The sequence below is a fragment of the Narcine bancroftii genome, chromosome 3 (assembly GCF_036971445.1).
Source record: "Narcine bancroftii isolate sNarBan1 chromosome 3, sNarBan1.hap1, whole genome shotgun sequence".
In the NCBI taxonomy this organism is placed as follows: Eukaryota; Metazoa; Chordata; class Chondrichthyes; order Torpediniformes; family Narcinidae; genus Narcine; species Narcine bancroftii.
This window is the reverse complement of record NC_091471.1, coordinates 130,066,872-130,088,097: the sequence shown is the minus strand read 5'-3', so window position 1 is coordinate 130,088,097 and position 21,226 is coordinate 130,066,872. Positions and strand designations below refer to the sequence as shown.

The 21,226-nt window shown below is 41.3% G+C and overlaps 1 protein-coding gene across 30 annotated transcripts in view; it reads left to right on the top strand.

Moving 5' to 3' along the window:
* LOC138757551 (uncharacterized) overlaps positions 1 to 21,226 on the top strand; it is a 172,523-nt gene that overhangs the window by 101,706 nt on the left and 49,591 nt on the right. For 27 of the 30 annotated variants that reach the window (XR_011353672.1, XR_011353684.1, XR_011353680.1 and 24 more), the window contains one exon: positions 18,103 to 18,181. Coding sequence is in view for 2 of the 30 variants with exons in the window: in XM_069925093.1 (XP_069781194.1) it covers positions 18,103 to 18,181 (79 nt within the window). In the remaining 28 variants the exon portion in view is untranslated. Of the gene's footprint in view, positions 1 to 16,928; positions 17,037 to 18,102; positions 18,182 to 18,412; positions 18,524 to 21,226 lie in introns of all 30 variants that reach the window. The other 3 variants (XR_011353681.1, XR_011353679.1, XM_069925085.1) reach the window with 3 other exon arrangements.

Sequence of the window (21,226 nt, the reverse complement as noted above, 5' to 3'; positions counted from 1 at the left end):
CACAGTTACAATAATTTCTATTGTGATGAAATGCTTTGAGCAGCTAGTCATGGCCTGAATTAGCATGTACCTAAGCAAAGTCTGGTCCTACTGCAATTCACGTATCATCATAGTCGCTCTACACCAGGCACAATATCATTGGTTCTCCACTCAGCTCTGGATCACCTTGAAAACAGCAACTCATACATATGGATGCATTTCATCCAGTACAGCTCAGCCTTCAACACCATTATTCCCTCAGAGCTGGTCAAGAAGCTACCAACTCTGGACCTCTATACCCCACCCTGAAACTGAATCCTTGATTTCCTCAGTGGAAGACCAGAGTCAGTACAAATTGGAAACAATGTCCCCTCCTCACTGATCATCAACACAGGCCCACCTCAAGAATGAGTGCTTAGCCCACTGATCTACTCATTATACACCCACTACTCTGTGGCCAGGCACAATTCTAATGCTATCTACAAATTTGCCGATGACACCACCGTTGTCAGCAAAATGACAAATGGAAATGAGGAAGCGTAGAGGAGGGAGATAGATCAGCTCGTTGAATGGTGTTTGCCAACAATATTGCGCTCAACATTAGTAAAACCAAGGAGATGATTGTGGACTTCAGGAGGAAGTCAGGGGAATACAACCCAGTAGGGAAAATGTCAAGGACATCATGTTCAAATACTCTCAAAAACATTTACAGGTGTACTGTGGAGAACATTCTGATTGGATGCATTAATGTCTGGTATGGAGGTTCTAACTCTCAGGACAAGAAAAACCCAGAGGGTTGTTAATTCACCCTGTGACATCACAGGCACCAGACTTCACTCCATCGAGGACATTTACACGAGACGGTGTCTTAAAAAGCAGCCTCTATCCTCAAAGACCCCCACCACCAGGCCATACCCTTTCAATCTGCTACCATTAGGAAAAAGGTATAGGAGCCTAAAGACGAGCACTCAGTGGCACAAGGACAGCTTCTTCCCCGCTGTCACCAGATTCCTGAATAATTAATGAACGAAAGACACTGCCTTATTTTTTATGCACTTTTAAAACATTTGTAAAGTGGTTTATATGAATGTTTAGACTATGATGTGGCTGCAAAATAACGGATTTTGTGACTTGCTCATGACAATAAATTCTGTTTCTGATTCTGAACTGTAGAAGTAAGAATCCTTTTCTATTTTGTGGGTAAATAATGATTCATGAATTTGAAGATGTGGCTTTGCTAGTAAAATCAGAATTTAATGCCAATCCCCAAATGCCCTTGAAATATGTTGTCAAGTTGATTCGAACACTGGAGCCTTTCTGCTGAAGGCATAACCACAGTGTGATTGGAAAGAGTCTTCCAGAAATACATGAGGAAGTGATAAATTAAAGGCAATTCATTTCCAAGGTGTGAAACCTGCAGAACAATTTATGGTATTCCCATTCCTGATCAGAAACCAAATATTTCCTTAATTCACACAGTTTTCCTCAGTGCTCTTTGGTACATGTGACCATAAAGTTGAACTTGTACTTGAGGTTGAATTCTTCTCCGATATCAGTGATATGAGAGTTGTCAGGGAAAAATCAGACTCGTTGTTCAGGCAATATCTACATGGAATCTGGGTAGAGGTTATGTACGGTTGATTTTAAAAAGGTGTCTGACAGAAAGAAGTCCTTTAAAAACTTTATTCAAATCCTGTGACAAGTTTTTCTCCTATCCTTACAAACAAATGGGTGTCTTGGTTAATGTTACTGTTAGTGCAATGCTATTACTGTGCCACCAATCCAAGTTCGAATCCGATACTATCTGTAAGGAGTTCGTATGTTCTCCCCACGTTTGTTATCCAGTTTTCTTGCAGCCTTTAAAATGTATGGGGGTCGTAGGTTAATTAAGGTATTTGGATGACACAGGATCATGGGTGGGAAGGGGATGTTACTGTGCTTTATGTCTAAATTAATTAAATTCCAAGAAATTGGATTCCATTCTCCTTCAATGCACTCAACAACCCCCAATCAAATCCTTTTGCCAAATCTGTGAAGTTGGCCAATAATATTTTGAAAGAGGACTAGGGTGTGCACCAAATCCTTCACAAAAATAGGACCTGTTCACTATTTCCTATCAGCAGCCTCATGAGAAGCTCTCAACTGCTTTGTGTTGACTGCTGGGAAGTGAGCCAGTGCTGAAAAGACGTCATTCATCATCTCAGGGCAGGTACATAAAAGGTTTCCATTGGAGATGAGGAAAAACATGAGCGAGGGGAGATGTATTCACCTCCTGCATGTGAGGGCACTCTGTCCATATTAGTTCTGTGCCACAATGGCTCTAAGCCATGTGAGGTGCAAATTTATTGGGACCAGAGCTGGAAGCTTTCAGGCAATTTGTACAAAAGGGCTGTGAATAGCAAAGGAGCAGTGGCTCCTTTTATTAATCTTTTATTACTCTGGTCATTGAAACTGAGACTGGCAAATGCTAAGTGTGGATCATTTAACTGATGTTCTTTCATTGAGTTCACAATGTGCTCCTGGTTCTTCTGTAAGAGATCAGCAATAGTTGCACCCAATGTCTCCATTAGGAAGGAAGGATGGGTGGTATATTTCTTTGGCTTGGCTTCGCGGACGAAGATTTATGGAGGGGGTAAAAAGTCCACGTCAGCTGCAGGCTCGTTTGTGGCTGACAAGTCCGATGCGGGACAGGCAGACACGATTGCAGCGGTTGCAAGGGAAAATTGGTTGGTTGGGGTTGGGTGTTGGGTTTTTCCTCCTTTGCCTTTTGTCAGTGAGGTGGGCTCTGCGGTCTTCTTCAAAGGAGGTTGCTGCCCGCCAAACTGTGAGGCGCCAAGATGCACGGTTTGAGGCGTTATCAGCCCACTGGCGGTGGTCAATGTGGCAGGCACCAAGAGATTTCTTTAGGCAGTCCTTGTACCTTTTCTTTGGTGCACCTCTGTCACGGTGGCCAGTGGAGAGCTCGCCATATAACACGATCTTGGGAAGGCGATGGTCCTCCATTCTGGAGACGTGACCCACCCAGCGCAGCTGGATCTTCAGCAGCGTGGACTCGATGCTGTCAACCTCTGCCATCTCGAGTACTTCGACGTTAGGGATGAAAGCGCTCCAATGGATGTTGAGGATGGAGCGGAGACAACGCTGGTGGAAGCGTTCTAGGAGCCGTAGGTGGTGCCGGTAGAGGACCCATGATTCGGAGCCGAACAGGAGTGTGGGTATGACAACGGCTCTGTATACGCTTATCTTTGTGAGGTTTTTCAGTTGGTTGTTTTTCCAGACTCTTTTGTGTAGTCTTCCAAAGGCGCTATTTGCCTTGGCGAGTCTGTTGTCTATCTCATTGTCGATCCTTGCATCTGATGAAATGGTGCAGCCGAGATAGGTAAACTGGTTGACCGTTTTGAGTTTTGTGTGCCCGATGGAGATGTGGGGGGGCTGGTAGTCATGGTGGGGAGCTGGCTGATGGAGGACCTCAGTTTTCTTCAGGCTGACTTCCAGGCCAAACATTTTGGCAGTTTCCGCAAAGCAGGACGTCAAGCGCTGAAGAGCTGGCTCTGAATGGGCAACTAAAGCGGCATCATCTGCAAAGAGTAGTTCACGGACAAGTTTCTCTTGTGTCTTGGTGTGAGCTTGCAGGCGCCTCAGATTGAAGAGACTGCCATCCGTGCGGTACCGGATGTAAACAGCGTCTTCATTGTTGGGGTCTTTCATGGCTTGGTTCAGCATCATGCTGAAGAAGATTGAAAAGAGGGTTGGTGCGAGAACACAGCCTTGCTTCACGCCATTGTTAATGGAGAAGGGTTCAGAGAGCTCATTGCTGTATCTGACCCGACCTTGTTGGTTTTCGTGCAGTTGGATAATCATGTTGAGGAACTTTGGGGGACATCCGATGCGCTCTAGTATTTGCCAAAGCCCTTTCCTGCTCACGGTGTCGAAGGCTTTGGTGAGGTCAACAAAGGTGATGTAGAGTCCTTTGTTTTGTTCTCTGCACTTTTCTTGGAGCTGTCTGAGGGCAAAGACCATGTCAGTGGTTCCTCTGTTAGCGCGAAAGCCGCACTGTGATTCTGGGAGAATATTCTCGGCGACACTAGGTATTATTCTATTTAGTAGAATCCTAGCGAAGATTTTGCCTGCAATGGAGAGCAACGTGATTCCCCTGTAGTTTGAGCAGTCTGATTTCTCGCCTTTGTTTTTGTACAGGGTGATGATGGTGGCATCACGAAGATCCTGAGGCAGTTTACCTTGGTCCCAACAAAGCTTGAAAAACTCATGCAGTTTGGCATGCAGAGTTTTGCCGCCAGCCTTCCAGACTTCTGGGGGGATTCCATCCATACCTGCTGCTTTGCCACTTTTTAGTTTTTCGATTGCCTTATATGTCTCATCCAGGGTGGGAACCTCATCCAGCTCTAGCCTTAGGGGCTGTTGAGGGAGCTGGAGCAGGGCGGAATCTTGGACTGAGCGGTTGGCACTGAAAAGAGATTGGAAGTGTTCTGACCATCGGTTGAGGATGGAGATCTTGTCGCTGAGGAGGACTTTGCCGTCTGAGCTGCGCAGCGGGCTTTGGACTTGGGGTGAGGGGCCGTACACAGCCTTTAGAGCCTCGTAGAAACCCCTGAAGTCGCCAATGTCCGCGCTGAGCTGTGTTCGTTTGGCGAGGCTAGTCCACCACTCATTTTGGATCTCCCGGAGTTTGCGCTGAAGATGGCTGCATGCGCGACGGAAGGCTTGTTTCTTCTCTGGACAGGACGGCTTTGTAAGGTGAGCCTGGTGGGCAGCTCGCTTCTTTGCTTTCGCAAATGGGGTTGTTCTCTCTGTTTCTCTGGTGCTCTGTGCCAGGTTTCAGTTTCCCGGAGTCTGCAATCCCTCATGCCTGCTGCTGATCATAGGTGCCTCTACCTTGGGCGCAGACCACTGTGGTCTCAGAACTTCTAAATCAAGCCACCGTCAGCTACATTAACAGACCGTTTATCGCCCGGTCCGGGCGAAGGGTAGACGGCGGCGGCCCCGATACGGGCAGGAGCAAGGGGGAGACGGCGGCCCCGGCCTCGGTCGTGTGAGGCAGGCGGAGGCCCCGATACAGGCAGAGAGTTGGAGGCGGCGGGTGGTATATGATGCCAGTAAAATGTCAGACACACTAAAATAAATGGCACATGGAAGTGCTTGAGTCAATTTCCTGGGCTCCATTGGCTGCAATAGCATGAATCTCCCAGTGGCAACACCAGGTGGGATTGGTAGTGAAGAAGGCGAATACTATGCTAGCGTTAATTTCCAGAGGAATAAGAGTAGAGAGGTGTTAATAAGACTCTCTGGGGCACTGGTGAGACTCTCTGGGGCACTGGTGAGACCCCATTTGGAGTACTGTGTATAGTTTTGGGCCCCCTATCTTAGAAAGGATGTGATGTTGTTGGAGAGGGTGCAGAGGAGATTTACTTGGATGATTCTTGGAATGCAGGGGCTAGCGTATAGGGAGTGTTTGGCACCTCTTGAGTTGTATTCATTGGAGTATAGAAGAATGAGGGGGGCATCTCAAAAAGACATTTTGAATATTGAAATGTTTTGACAGAGTGAATGCAGATAAGGTTTTCCCTTGATGCGAGAATCGAGGACAAGGGATCATCATCTTAAAATTAGAAGTTATCCAATTAAAATAGAGAGGAGGAAGAACTTCTTTAGTCAGAGGTCGTGAATTTGTGGAACTCACTGCCGCACAAAGCAGTGGAGGCCAGATCGCTGGGAGCATTTAAACAGGAAATGGATAAGTATCTCATTAGTAAGGATATCAAAGGATATGGGGAAAAGGCTGGTAATTGGAACTACGGGTGAGCATAGTTCAGCTTAGCGTAGAGTCACGGAACAGACTTGATGGGCCTAGTGGCCTGCTTCTGTTCCTTTATCTTATGATCTTGTGATTACCTAGCTGTCCATGGTCTTGTGCAGTGCCAGACTGAGATCACCTGCAAATGGCAGATACAACACCTCATCTTCTGTCTGGCATCAATATTGACTTCTCTGGTTTCCATTAATATCTCCCCCAACCTCATCTTTCCCTATGTTTCCTTTCCTTTCACTCTGTCTCTCTTCCCCTCTGTCTCCATTTCCCCGCTCTGCTTACACAGAGCATCCAACACACCCGCCTCCCCAATCAATTCTCACCTTTCCTCTCTCCTGTCTTCCTCTCCACATCCAATCAACACCTTTTGTCCATTGGTCTTGTGGTAAACTGCTGTACACTCATTTATCTGGCTCCACCCCATTCAGTAACTGTACTGTGTCTCCTCCCACTTATCCCTGTATAAAGCCTCCAACACCATAACACTAACCCCTCCCCAGAAATCTTGGGTCACAGCACAGGATTACTTACAAGTTTATTGTAAATAAAAACTTATTATTCTATAACTCCAGTCTTTGGAGTTATTGATAGTGCATCAATATTTTTTCCCAACGATGGAACAACTCTCGAAGCCTGATAAGCTGGAGATCGACACACAATCACCAGAAGCTTCAAACTGCTTTGAACTATGGCTACACTGGTTTGAGGTCTTTCTGCAAAATTCCTCCAAATCATGGCTACAGAGGCAAACAAGCTGTACCTAATCTTCTCCCGGGTCAGACATCGAGTTTTCCTGATGATCAGCAATGCCTCAGTGTACAGGGAAGCAATGAACATACTCAAGGAACACTACAGGGAGAAAGTCAACAAAGTAAATGCCAGGCACATGCTGGCCACCCACAGACAGCAACTGGGTGAATCAAGTCCCCTGCAGGGACTCGCATGAGTGTGCAAATTCCAGTTGGTGTTGGCCATCCAAAACACTGAAGACGTGATCCGGGATGCCCATGTCACAGACATCAGGTGTGTCTACGTGCACCAGGGGCTACTCAAGCAGAGTAAGTTGACTTAAAAGGGGCGATTGACCTTGGGAAATGCTGGGGAGCACCCTGCCTAAACATGGAAGCTTATTCAGTGAATGGCATGGGATCCACACGGGGGCCGCCATCTTGGGACACGGGTTTACAGGCCATTAATCCGCTACTGTGTCTAACAAGCGAGCCCACTAGAGCTGCGATCTCCCAGGAGCTCCCAAAGTGCTACTTTTGTGGCCAACCAAATAAGCCCCGAAAAGCTGCCCGGCGAAAGATGCAATGTGCTTGAAATGCAGAAAGAAGGGACACTATGCAAAAGTATGTCAATAACAGTCGCTTTCCAGTCCCAGCACTGCTATGTGTACAGCACGGGGGCCACCATCTTGGCTGCCATCTTCTTCTGGAGTAGGCCACGCCGCAACATGTGGGCTGCCATTTTGGACGCCGTCAATTTCCAGGGATAACCATGCCGCCACATGGGTGCCACTATTATGGTCCCAGACTGAGTCAACACGGACTAGACCACAAACCTACACTGGCCTCCAAAGCATTGGATCAAAACAGTCCACATCAACTCTCCCAATTTATGATGGACAATCAGCTGACAAGATATCTTTTTGATAGTGGAAGCACTGTTAGCGACATACTTTTGCATAGTGTCCCTTCTTTCTGCATTCTGAGCACTGAGAGTTTTATCCACCCTGATACAATGCAGCGTTACTCCCTTAAAGCAAAGCCAGTAAGATATAAAGTCGCCTTGGCCTCAAAGGCCCCCTTAGCCAAGATCCACTGTGATGCTGATCATGCGGGGCATGACATATGGGGACTTAAAACTTTTAAACGTGCCAAATTGGAGGAATCTAATAAAAAAGCTATAGAGACACAAGAACTACTAGCTCAAAAAATAGATATAATGGAAAATTATAACAGAAGAAATAACATAAAGATAGTGGGCCTTAAGGAAGATGAAGAAGGCAAGAATATGAGGGAGTTTATAAAAGATTGGATCCCTAAGACCCTAGGATGTCCAGAACTACAGCAAGAAATGGAAATAGAAAGGGCACATAGAGCATGGGCCTCTAAACCACAACCACAACAAAAACCAAGATCTATTTTAGTAAAATTCCTAAGATATACTACAAGAGAAAAGGTACTGGAGAAGACAATGGAAAAAGTAAGAGAGGGCAACAAACCACTGGAGTATAAAGGGCAAAAAATCTTCATTTATCCAGATATAAGTTTTGAACTCCTAAAGAAGAGAAAGGAGTTCAATACAGCAAAGGCGATTTTATGGAAGAAAGGGTATAAATTTATACTAAAGCATCCAGCGGTATTGAAAATATTTATTCCAGGACAACAAAACAGACTATTCTCGGATCCAGAAGAAGCACAAAAATTTGCAGAACAATTACAAAAATAGACTGAGGGATGAAGACGGGTAATGAGAGTAAAAAAGACCACGATTGATATGTATGTGGGTAAAGAGGTATAAGAGTGAATAAATACAATGTGCATACGTGAATGTATCTGTACTTAGAGGAAAATATAGATAGTATAGACAAGAATTAATAAGGGAAGGTAATGGAATAGAGAGAATAAGGAGGGAATTAAAAGAGTGACCTTTGTTACATATGAAAAGCAAAATCTTTTCTCGGGGGTCTGAGTGGGGGGAAATAGCGGTCACTGCAAAATCAGTTGACGCTTGCGAGTGAATTCGCAAACCCAAATGGAGAGGGGAGATGTGGTTGTCCGACAAGGGATAAAGGACAACTCAGGAGGGGAAGGGGAGATTGGGGATAAAGAAGATATAAATAGGAGAATAAGGAAAATGTTTGATGTTGTAGCAATGTTGTCTTATAAAGAGTTTAAATTAAGAAAACAGAAATGGAAAAGGAGGAAAGGTAATGATGGAAAAACGGAAAGAGAAGATAAACAAAGTATAAAATGGCTACGCTGAACTATATGACTTTAAATATTAATGGAATACATAACCAAATTAAAAGGAAGAAACTACTAAATTTACTGAAAAAGGAAAAAATTGATATAGCATTTATCCAAGAAACACACTTAACTGAATTGGAGCACAAGAAATTAAAGAGAGATTGGGTAGGACATGTAACAGCAGCATCGTATAATTCAAAAGCAAGAGGAGTGGCTATATTAATTAGTAAAAATGTGCCATTTAAAATAGAAGAGGAAATAATAGATCCAGCAGGGAGATATGTTATGATAAAATGTCAGATATATTCGGAGTTTTGGAATCTACTTAATGTATATTCACCTAACGAAGAAGATCAAAAGTTTATGCAAGATATCTTTTTGAAGGTAGCTAATACGCAAGGGAACATACTAATAGGAGGGGATTTCAACCTGAATTTGGATTCAAATATGGATAAAACGGGGAAAAAGATTAACAGAAAGAACAAAGTAACCAAATTTATAATTAAATCAATGCAAGAAATGAAACTTTTGGATATATGGAGGAAACAAAACCCAAAAGAAAAGGAATACTCATACTACTCGGCTAGACATAAAACATACTCAAGAATAGACCTATTTTTGTTATCAGCTAGTATGCAGGATAGAGTAAGAAAAACAGAATATAAAGCTAGAATACTATCGGACCATTCACCCTTAATATTGACAGTAAAGCTAGAGGACATCCCTCCAAGAATGTATAGATGGAGATTAAACCCCATGCTACTTAAAAGACAGGATTTTGGAGAATTTATTCAAAAACAATTAAAAATGTATTTTGAAGTAAATATGGAATCAGTGGAAGATAAGTTTATACTATGGGATGCAATGAAAGCATTCATCAGAGGGCAAATAATAAGTTATGTAACCAAGATGAAGAAGGACTATAATCAGGAAACAGAGCAGTTGGAAAGGGAAATAGTAAATATAGAAAAAAAATTAGCAATGAAGGAAGATACAACTAAAAGAAGAGAATTGGCGGATAAAAAAATAAAATATGAAACATTACAAACATATAAGGTAGAGAAGAATATAATGAAGACAAAACAGAAATATTATGAACTAGGTGAAAAAACACACAAAATCCTAGCATGGCAGCTTAAGACAGTACAAGCTAAGAAAATGGTATTGGCATCAAGGAAAAAAGACAAACAAATTACATATAATCCAAAAGAAATTAAGGAAAACTTTAGAGAATTCTATGAACAATTATACCGAACTGAAAACAAAGGGAAAGAAGGGAAAATAGATGAATTTTTGACTAAAATTGAACTACCAAAACTACAAATAGAGGAACAAAATAAATTAACAGAACCATTTGGAACAGTAGAAATACAAGAGATAATAAAAAAATTACCAAATAATAAGACACCAGGGGAGGATGGATTTCCAATAGAATTCTACAAAACATTTAAAGACTTATTAATTCCGCCCCTCCTGGATGTAATCAACCAGATTGATGAAACACAAAGCTTACCAGATTCATGTAAAACAGCAATAATTACAGTAATACTAAAACAAGGGAAAAATCCACTCTCACCAGCGTCATATAGACCAATATCTTTGCTAAACACAGATTATAAGATAATAGCTAAACTATTAGCAAACAGATTAGCAGAACAGGTACCGAAAATGGTAAATTTAGACCAAACTGGATTTATCAAAAAAAGACGCACAACAGACAATATTTGTAAATTTATTAACTTAATTCATGCAGTACAAGGAAATAAAGCACCTGCAGTAGCAGTTGCTTTAGACGCAGAGAAGGCCTTCGACAGAGTAGAATGGAATTATTTGTTCAAAGTATTGCAAAAATTCAGTTTACCGGAGAAGTATATTAATTGGATTAAAGCATTATATAAGGGACCGTTAGCGAAAGTGACAGTAAATGGACATGTATCAAAGTAATTTAACTTAAGCAGGTCAACGCGGCAGGGATGCCCACTATCACCTTTATTGTTTGCGCTAGCTATAGAACCACTAGCAGAATTGATAAGAAGAGATAATAATATAAAAGGAATAAATATAAAATCAGTCTATTTGCGGATGATGTTATAGTGTACTTAACAGAACCAGAACTATCAATAAAAGAATTATATAAGAAATTGAAGGAATATGGGGAAGTGTCGGGTTACAAGATAAACGTAAATAAAAGTGAAGCAATGCCTATGAATAATGCGGATTTCTCAAAATTTAAGAAAGAATCTCCATTCAGATGGCAAATGCAGGCAATAAGATACCTAGGTGTACAAATAAACAAAAATCTAGGCCAATTATATAAACTCAATTATAATCCACTAATGAAAAAATTACAGGACGATTTAGAGCATTGGAAAGATCTACCACTAACACTAATAGGAAGGATAAACTGTATTAAAATGAACATTTTTCCAAGGATATTGTACTTATTTCAGGCATTGCCAATACAACTGACAGAAAAATTCTTCAGAGTTAAAGAAAATAATAAGGAAATTTTTATGGAGAGGGGGGAAACCGAGGATAGCACTAGATAAATTAACAGAATGGTATAAACAAGGAGGCTTACAATTGCCAAACTTTAAAAATTATTATAGAGCCGCACAATTAAGATACCTATCAGATTTTTATCAAACAAGGGAAAAACCAGACTGGACGAGATTAGAATTAGATAAAATAGGGGAAAAGATACCTGAACACATATTATATAAATGGGATGAAAAATTGGTACAACATAGAACTTCTCCAGTATTACATCATCTCCTCAATATATGGAAGAAGATTCATGTAGAAAGAAATAAAACAAATTACCAATTACCAAAACTAATATTGACGCAAAATAAGCTACTCCCTTTTACAATAGATAACCTTTCCTTTAGAGAATGGGGGAAAAAAAAGGGATTAAAAGAATAGAAAATTGTTTTTCAGGAAGTAGATTCTTATCCTTTGAACAAATGAGAGATAAGTACAATATAACTGGAGATAGAGCGCTGGCATATTACCAACTGAGATCCTACTTGAAGGATAAATTAGGAAGCAATTTGAGTTTGCCAGAGGGAAGTAACCTTGAATATGTGATTACAGATACAATGTTAATCAAAAGATTTATAACAAATATGTATATTAAACTGCAAGAAAAGGAGAATGAGGAAACAAATGGTAAAACTAAACAAAAATGGGAACAAGATTTAAATATAAAGATAAAAAAGGAAACATGGGAGAATTTATGTTCTGGAACGATGAGAAATACAATAAATACGAGGCTACGTATGATACAATATAATTGGTTACACAGACTATACATTACACCTCAAAAGTTAAATAAATGGGACCCAACAGTATCTGATAGATGTTTTCGATGTAAAAAAGAAATGGGAACAACAATTCATGCAATCTGGACATGTGAGAGAGTAGAAAAATTTTGGGAAGATCTCAATCAGATATTAAATAAAATAACAGAAAACAATATACCAAAGAATCCAGAGATCTTTCTCCTAAGTAACATAAAAAACAAAGAATTTGGAATTGATTTGGAGGATGCACAAAAAAGATTTGTTAAGATAGCCCTAGCCGTAGCAAAAAAATGTATTATGTCAACCTGGAAATTGGAAGATAATTTGAAAATACAACAATGGTATATAGAAATGAATAAATGTATTCCATTAGAAAAAATAACATATAGTTTAAGAAATAATATTGAAATATTCGAACAAATATGGGAGCCTTACATTAAATACAATAGCGAAAACCTACCGGGGACAAACATTACCTAAGTTGATGGAAGGAGAAGGAAAGAAAAGAATGGACTCAGTAGAATTTCTGGTGTATTTTTGTTGAATGACAACATTGTCTGACTGGTTTAATGCAACCTAGATTGTATACCTAAAATGGATGAGAGGGGTGGGGGTGGGGGGGTGGCTTGGGAGGAGGGGGGGGGGGGAGAAAAAGTCACTGTATATGTGTGAAAAAGAAAAAGTGTATATCATGGCTAATGTGATGTATGGTGTGAAAAATATAAAATTTAAAAAAAAAGTGTTACGATGAAATATGACGGTCCCCTCCCGCCACCCACGGATGGCAATTCACATTTTGTCAGCTGGGCACTCTGCTCCCCCCTTCACACACCCCCCACATTGGTCCAACTAACCTGCGGTCTCTCTACTCTCTTTATCGATCCCACACCACTGTTCGCAAACCCTCCCTCTAATTGTAAACTAGTTGCTAGAAGAAGCAGGCGATACAGTGAACAGGACAGGGTGTTCATTAAAGCGGAAGTGCGGCGTCTCTTGATTGAGAGGATTATCAAGGCCAGTACCAGCCCAAGGAGAGCTCAAGTAGTGGTGATCAAGAGTGAGGGAAAATACAGAAAGGTGATTGATTATAGCTAGACCATTAATCTCTATACGCAGCTGTATACGTATCCCCTCCCTTGCACTGCAGACATGGTCAATCAAATTGCCCAATATTGTGTGTTCTCCAGGATTGAACTGAAATATGCCTACCACCAGCTCCCCATCCCACCGGTACACTGCCTTCAAGGCAGATGGCCGCCTCTACCATTTCCTCAGGGTTCCCTTTGGTGTTACCTAAGGTGTCCCCATTTTCTAGCGGGAGATGGACTGGATGGTAGACCAAAATGACCTGTGCGCCATAACCTGAAAGATCATGATGCCAACTTCCAGAAATTCCTCACAACTGCCAAAAGTCTCAAAATAACTTTCAACAGGGATAAATGTGTTTTCCACTCTACCCACCTGGCGATCCTTGGCTGTGATGTGGAGAATGGAGTCAATGGCCCTGACCCCGACCACATCTACCCCCTGCTAGAGTTCACCCTTCCCCCACATCCTCAAGGCCCTGAAAAGATGCCTGGGTTCTTTTCCTACTATGCCCAGTAAGTCCATAATTATGAAGAAAAAGCTCACTCCTTATCAAGTCTACATCCTTCCCCATGGCAAAAGAGGTCCAGGCAGCCTTCTGTCGCATAAAAGAAGACATCACTAAGGCCCCAACATACTCACATTTCAGGTGGAGAACAATGTGTCCAATTTCATCCTGGCTACTAAGCTTAATCAGGCAGGTCAGCCCATGGCCTTCTTCTCCTGCACCCTCCAGGGCTCTGAAGTCCAATGTTCCTCCATTGAGAAAGAGGCTCAGGCAATATTTGAGGCAATGCAGCAATGGAGACATTACCTGGCTGGCAGACATTTTACCCTGCTCACAGACCAATGGGCTGTGGCATTCATGCTTAACAACAAACAGTGAGGTAAAATAAAGAATGATAACATTTGAAGGTGGAGGTTCAAACTCTTCATCTAGAATAATGATATTCTGTTTTGGCCGGGGAAACTCAACGAGCCCCAGATGTTCTGTCCCGAGACACATGTGCCAATGCCGAATAAGACCGCCTCAAATCCCTCCACAATAACCTCTGCCACCCTGGTGTCATGAGATCTTTCCACTTCATCAAATCTTGTAACCTGCTGTACTCCATTGGGACTGCGGGATCTGCCTAGAGTGCAAATCGCACTTCTACCAACCAGATAGAGCACACCTGGTAAAAGTCACACGGTCTTTCAAACCCCTTTCTTCCACTAACCGAAATGTGTATTTCCTCACAGTCATCGATGAGTATTGACATTTCCCCTTTGCCTGGACATGGCCACCACCATGGTCATCAGGATACTGTGCAGCTTGGTTGCCCTGTTCAGGTACCCATCATATGTTCAGAGCAGCTGGGGGTCCTTGTTCATGAGCAATGAGCTGTGCTAATACCTGCTGGCCAAGGTATTGCCACTAGCAGGACCACTAGTTATGACCCACAAGGGAATGGCCAGGTGGAGAGGGAGAACGCCACCATGTGGAAGGCCATCTGCCTTTCTCAAGTCCCGGGGGCTGCTGGTCTCTCACTGGCAGGAAGTCCTTCTCGAGGCACTCCATGCTATCAGGTCGCTGTTATGTACTGCCACCAATGCTATCCCTCGTGAGCGAATTTTCTCCTTCCCCAGGAGGAATACATTGGGGACCACCCTGCCATCCTGGTTGACATCCCCAGGGCTGGTCCTGCTACGTAAGCACACAAGGGGCCATAAAACTGATCCACTTCTCCTCCATGTGAACCCCCAATATGCATACATGGCCTACCTGGATGGGCGCAAGGAAACTGTCTCCATCTAGGACTTCACACACACGGGGACACCCGAGGAGCATACTCACCCATGGACACACACTACATACCATCACTTCCTAGCTCTAGTCACTCTGGTCAAGTCACCACGCCCCTATCAGGTCGACACAGTGCTGGAGGCCCAGGACGAAACAATGGCCCCAGCTACAGCATAGAAGCTGGCTCTCCGCCAGTCACAATGAAAAACCAGGGCACTGGACGGACTTAACCTGTAAGACTTTGTGCCCCCATGTCATCCTGCTGGAGAAAATTAAAAAAAAATAACAAGGGATGAAAATGTGAACTGCTGTACACTCATTAATCTGGCTCTGCCCATTCAGTAACTGTACTTGTGGCTCCTCCCTCTTGGCCCTGTGTCAAGGCTCCAACATCATAAACCCCTCCCCAGAAAGCCTGGGTCACAGCACAGGATGATCTTTAAGTTTATTGTAAATAAAAGTCTATTGTTCTGTAACTCCAGTCTTTTGAGTCATTGATAGCTCATCAAGTCTGTACTCCTCCCCCTGTCCATTCTTCCCTTCTTCCCAGCCTTTTAATTCAGGCACATGCCTGGCTTTTACTTGAAGTAGGACTCAGGACTGAAATGTCAATTATATATCTTTACCTCCTATGGATGCTGCAAGATCTACTGAGTTACTCTAGCATTTTTGTCAATTTCCTGAAGGACGTGATCCTACCCAGAAATGATCATTTGTGTGATCAGTACCATGTCTAATCACATCTATCCGTGATTTGCACAAAGAGATTCAATTATTCTGCTATGGGAGTGGCGTCACAAAAACAACCTTGTGCCCAACGTTAGCGAAACCAAATAGATGATTGTGGACTTCAGGAAGGAGGAAGGGGAACACGACCCAGTCTGCATCAAGGGCTCAGTAGTGGAGAGGGTCAAGAACTTCAAATTTCTGGATGTCAAAATCTCTGAGGATCTGCCCTAGAGCCTCCACATTGATGCAATCACAAAGAAGTCTCGCCAGTGTTTGAGGAGATTCGGTATGTCAGCGAAGACTGTTGTAAATTTCTCCAGGTGTACTGTGGAGAGCATTCTGGCTGATTGCATCAATGTCTGGTATGGAATTGCCAACCCTCAGGACAAGAATAAGCTCCAGAGGTTTTGTTAACTCAACCTGTGACATCACAGGCACCAGATTTCACTCTAACCTCTGTCCTCAAAGATCCTCACCGCTCAGGCCATGCCCTCTTCACTCTGCTACCATCAGGAAAAAGGTAGAGGAGCCTAAAGACAGACACTCAGTGGCATAAGGACAGCTTCTTCCCGCTGCCATCAGATTCCTGAATGATCAATGAACAAACAACACTGCCTCACTTTTTGTGCTCTACTATTTTTATTTTATTTTATTATATTATTGTTTTAAGATGGTTCATAACATGAACGTTTGCTCTATGATGCTGCCAAAAAACAGAATTTTGTTACTTGTTTGTGACAATAAATTCTAATTCTGACGATAACACCATTGTGCTGCAAGCAAAGTAACAACTGAAAAATACTACTAATTATTGTGAGATTCAAGCTTTGTAAACTGCCATTTTCATTTATTTCATAATGAAATGTTGTAAACTAAACGACATCTTAATTTTGTTATTGAGTAAATAGGGATTTCAATTCCCTATTGGATTCCCCAATTGACATTAACATTTGCAGCTTTGTATTTAAAAAAAAATCATTCAAATGTTTGGGCTTCATAGGCTGAGCTAGCATTCATTTGTCCATCCTTAATTGCCTTGTGAAGTGGTGGTGAGCTGCTTTCTGCAATGGCTGCAAGCCACAGAAAACGACACACCTGGTTTTGAGGTTGTTGGGGTGGGGTGGTTTCCAGGATCTTAGCCTGGTGACGTGACAGCAATACATTTCTAGTCATGGTGATGTGTGGCTTGAAGGGCAACCTTCAGATGATGTACCCATGCTTTTGTAATTCTTGCATTCCAGCTGGTGCAGGTGGTGGGCTTGGGAGGAGCTGTCCAAAGAGTCTTGGTGCGTTGCCACAATTCTCCCTGTAGAAGGTGAAAATTGCTATTTCTGTACATCGGTAGTGAGGTGAGTGAATGGTTGTGGAGATGGCTATGTCCTGCACCCATGCCATAGGTACTTTGTGGTTACTAAGGTTGCATGGGAGTGGAAAAGTAAAGGTCAGGAACCATTGCTTTAAATGGTGAACAAGCTTTGGGAAGAGGAAATGAGTTGTTCATCAAAGAGTTCTTAGCCTCTGACCTGGTTTTGTAGCCTCTTTGAGTATATTGCTATGCAGCTCAGTTTATGGTCAATGATAATCCCCCAGGATATTGATGGTAATGGATTCAGGGATGGTGATGTCTTTGAATGTTAGAGGGTGATAACTGCATTTCTCATTGCCTGATTCTTGAGTAGCACAAATGTTACTTGTCATCTACCAGCCCAGGCATTGATATTTTGTAGGTCTTATTGCATTTGGATTGTGGATGGATTCATTATACAAGGAGACATTAATGGTGCTGACTGAAGGAAGGTGCAGCTCAAGATGGTTGAACCTCGAACATTATCCTGAGGAATTGTTGCAGAGAAGTCCTGTGGTTGAAATGATTCACCTCCAACCACTGCAGCCATCTTCTTTCTGCTGAATATGATTCTATCCAGCAAGGGGTTCCCCAGATTCCCATCAAATTCAGTTCAGGAGGGGAATTTGCAAGAGGTTCTCTAAATAGTTTATTTTAACTTTGGAGGGAAGTCAGAGGAAACCAGAGAGAGTACCGGTAAACTTTCCTTCATTTATGATGAGAAGGTCAAATGAATTTATTACATTAATTTTATTCATTTTAATATTCCAGTTGGCCTTGGCTATTCAGCCTGATTTCTCAAAGTCAACACGTTTGCAGTTTGCTTCAGCAGTTCACATATTCACAAATATTTGATGGAAGTGTAAGCTGTTTATTTTTAATGATGGTGGTCACTTTTTAAAAAATGGAACACTTTAGGCATGAATCAGTAAACATGCTGAGGTTTTATGAAATCACTTGACAATGAATCAGGTTTTGATGCATTCTCTCACATTATTCAAGTGCTGCAGCAGCTTGATTTGATGGCTAAGTAACTCAGTTCTCATTTCAAGTCTCCTTTTGTCTTTGAGGCAAATTATACGGTGTGGAAGGACCAAGGACAATACTGCCAATTTTCAGGCATCTAGCACTCGCTCCTGATCTTCACAGGTATGATTCTTCCTTAGCTAAAAACTATTGCCTTCCTTTAGTTAGCCACTGTTATTACTTGAGTAAATAGATCACTAATTGTCCTTGTGCATTAACTCTGTTTCTTCTCTCCACAAATATTGCCCAACGTCATGTTTAGTTCCACAATTTGCAGTTTTTGGGTTGCTGTACTGATCCAATTTTCAGTACAGGATATCTCAAATTTGACGCTGCTACAAATGTTTTTTTGAGATTAACAGGCAAGTTGAACCCATGCATGAAGGATAGCTGACTGAATGAAAGCAGGAACTGATAAACGCTAGGGGTTGGCTGTCAAATTTGTGCTGAGCATGGATGATCACAGTAAGTAAAAAAGTTGTAACTTTCAAAGTAATTAAGTCATTAACCACTGACTGAGTTAAAAGAAAGTTTGATGAATGTAACCTAATTATCATTATAGTACCCTCAAATTAAAATATCACTAGATCTGTGGTTAATGTTTTCTATTCTACTTACAATTTGTTGAATGAGTTATACTTTAATAATAAAATCATTTGTTGTTAAGGAGGCTTCTTCGGTTTTTCCACCCATTCATCTTGTCTGGTCATGCTATCCTTTCCAAATTGAATAAGACTAATAAGGAGCCTGTAAAAGAATATCTTGCTGATTATTGCCTGCTCCTTCAACAATGCATTTGAGATTGAATTGCTGGGCAGAATAATGATCAAATGTATAGAGGTTGGAAACTGCTTATAAATTAGTTGTTATTGTGACTCATTTAAATGCCCAAGCAATATCTTGGAAGATTATAATTCACTCTGAGCCATTAAATAATAACATGGAAATTTATTAACTTGCTCAGAAATATCCCAAAGTGTTTTGTATGTTAAATTTGGCAGAGTTGATATGTGAGTGTGCATATCAGTCATGTTATTCATATCACAATCACAAGACCATCAATGACATCAATGACCACCTAGTTTGATAGCTCACTGTGATCTTTGACCTTCTCTTAAAGTCCTGTGGTTTTCTTTCTGCCCCCATATTCCACCTTAAGCAATCCCTGTGCCATAAGTGCTCTGTGATTAGTATGGGATTGCTTAAGGTGGGATGTGAGTGGGAAGGGAAGGTTAAGAACAATTGCTCTAGACCCAATTGTTACTGAAATATTTTGCTTGAGAAAAATTGTCATTGGCCCATTTCCTTTGGAGTTATGAAACCGTGCACAGAACAACTCAATGAGGTACAATTAAAACAATGGATTTCAAACTTTTTCTTTCGACTCACATTCCACCTTAAGCAATCCCTTACTAATCATAGAGCAGTTATGGCGTAGGGAATACTTAAGGTGGAATGTGAGTTGAGGAGGGCAGTTTGAAAACCATTGTACCAACCATATCTCCATTCAGATTTCAGCGCCTCCATAGAAGTTTTCTAAATATTCACCCAATAGGATCTGAGGCCATGAAACAAGACTTGGAACCTACAATCATGTAGTCATGAGACAAAGGAGCTCCCAGCTGAATCTAGTTTAGTATGTTTTTGTACATTTAGATTTTGTGCTTGTGATAAATCCCAGGGGAATTGGAAATAAGAAGATGTGAAAAGAGTTGATGACTTCCATTATCTCTTTTACATTATTGCATTAAACCAAAATGACCATACCCTTGTAGAAAAAATTCAGTGACAAATTCCATTAGATACAACTGTATTTTTAGATCAATGAAGCAATTTTTGGCGGCCATCTGGCATTGAACTCTGAAATTTTAATATTTCCCCACTAACCCTTAATTTTGTATTAATTCCAAATGTTTATCAGATGCAATTCAAACTTCTTTTATTCTTTACTTTTAAGGCTCCAGGTAAGTTAATTAACTTCCAAGTAAGTTAATCTCCATAACCAAGCTAGTATAGAGGTCAGGTTACCTGGAAGCATAGGTAACTGATTGTAGACCAAAGTTCAAATTCTCCTGCAGCAGCTGGCAGAGTTAAATTCAATTAAATAAGAAGCCACTGTCAGTAAAGGTGAAGAGTCTTGTTGTGGAAGCTCAACTGATTTGTTAATGTTCTTTAATGTAAGAAATCTGTCAGTCAAGTCTATTTGACACTAGTCCTGTTAAGCAATCCCATCCCACATCATTACAGCAAGTATTCTCACTGCTGCTGTGAAACTATAAGCATAGCGCTACAATGCAGTAGTACACAATGAATCATATAATGGTTGACATTAACAGATGGATAGAGGACAAATCAAATAAGGCTTGTTATTGTTACTGCACATGCCTTGGTTAAACTCCATCTGGATTACTGCTTGCAATTCACGTCCTAATTAGATGAAGAAAATTATTGTCCTTTAAAGGTTACTCAGCAACCAAAAAATGTTCTCAGGTATTAGGAATTTCAATTATGACAAAATGTTAAGGAAATTGCATTTGTTTACTTTGGAGAGACTACTTTGAGGTAAACTCAGGGCAGTATTCAAAATTATGAAGCAATTGACAGAATTAATTTGGGTAAATTGTTCAGTGTGGCAATTTGTTCAATTGCCAAGGGAATTTGAGACAAGATGAGGAAGTTAGGAATAAAATGGGAAGTCAAGCATAACCTTTTTCATCCAAAATGTAATAGAGTCATAAAATAAGTTGCCAGTTCAATGGACCAAATCTAAATAGATTCAGGAAACAATTGATTTGATTCTAGAGAGAAAGGGCATTGAGAGATATGGGAATGAATTTCAACTTTCCTTCCTGGTGGAGCAGATCCAATGCTCTTTAACAAACCAGTGTGTTTTTTTTACATTTAATAAAAATGTATTTTGCGCCTGGTTCCACAGAAAATTGTTCTACCAGTTACTGCTGAGGCTGCAATGTTGCAAATTACTTTTGTGATGAGAAATTGAATATGTGAAACTAGTGTGAAATGTCTTAAGCAGCAAAGACCAAAGTATTCTATGGGGTTCTTTGAAATGTAATTTACCAGTTTATAATACATGTTATGGATAAAACATTTGTGATATTTCTAAGTGATGGATATTAGTGGCAACTGAGGTTCAGTGGGTAACATTCT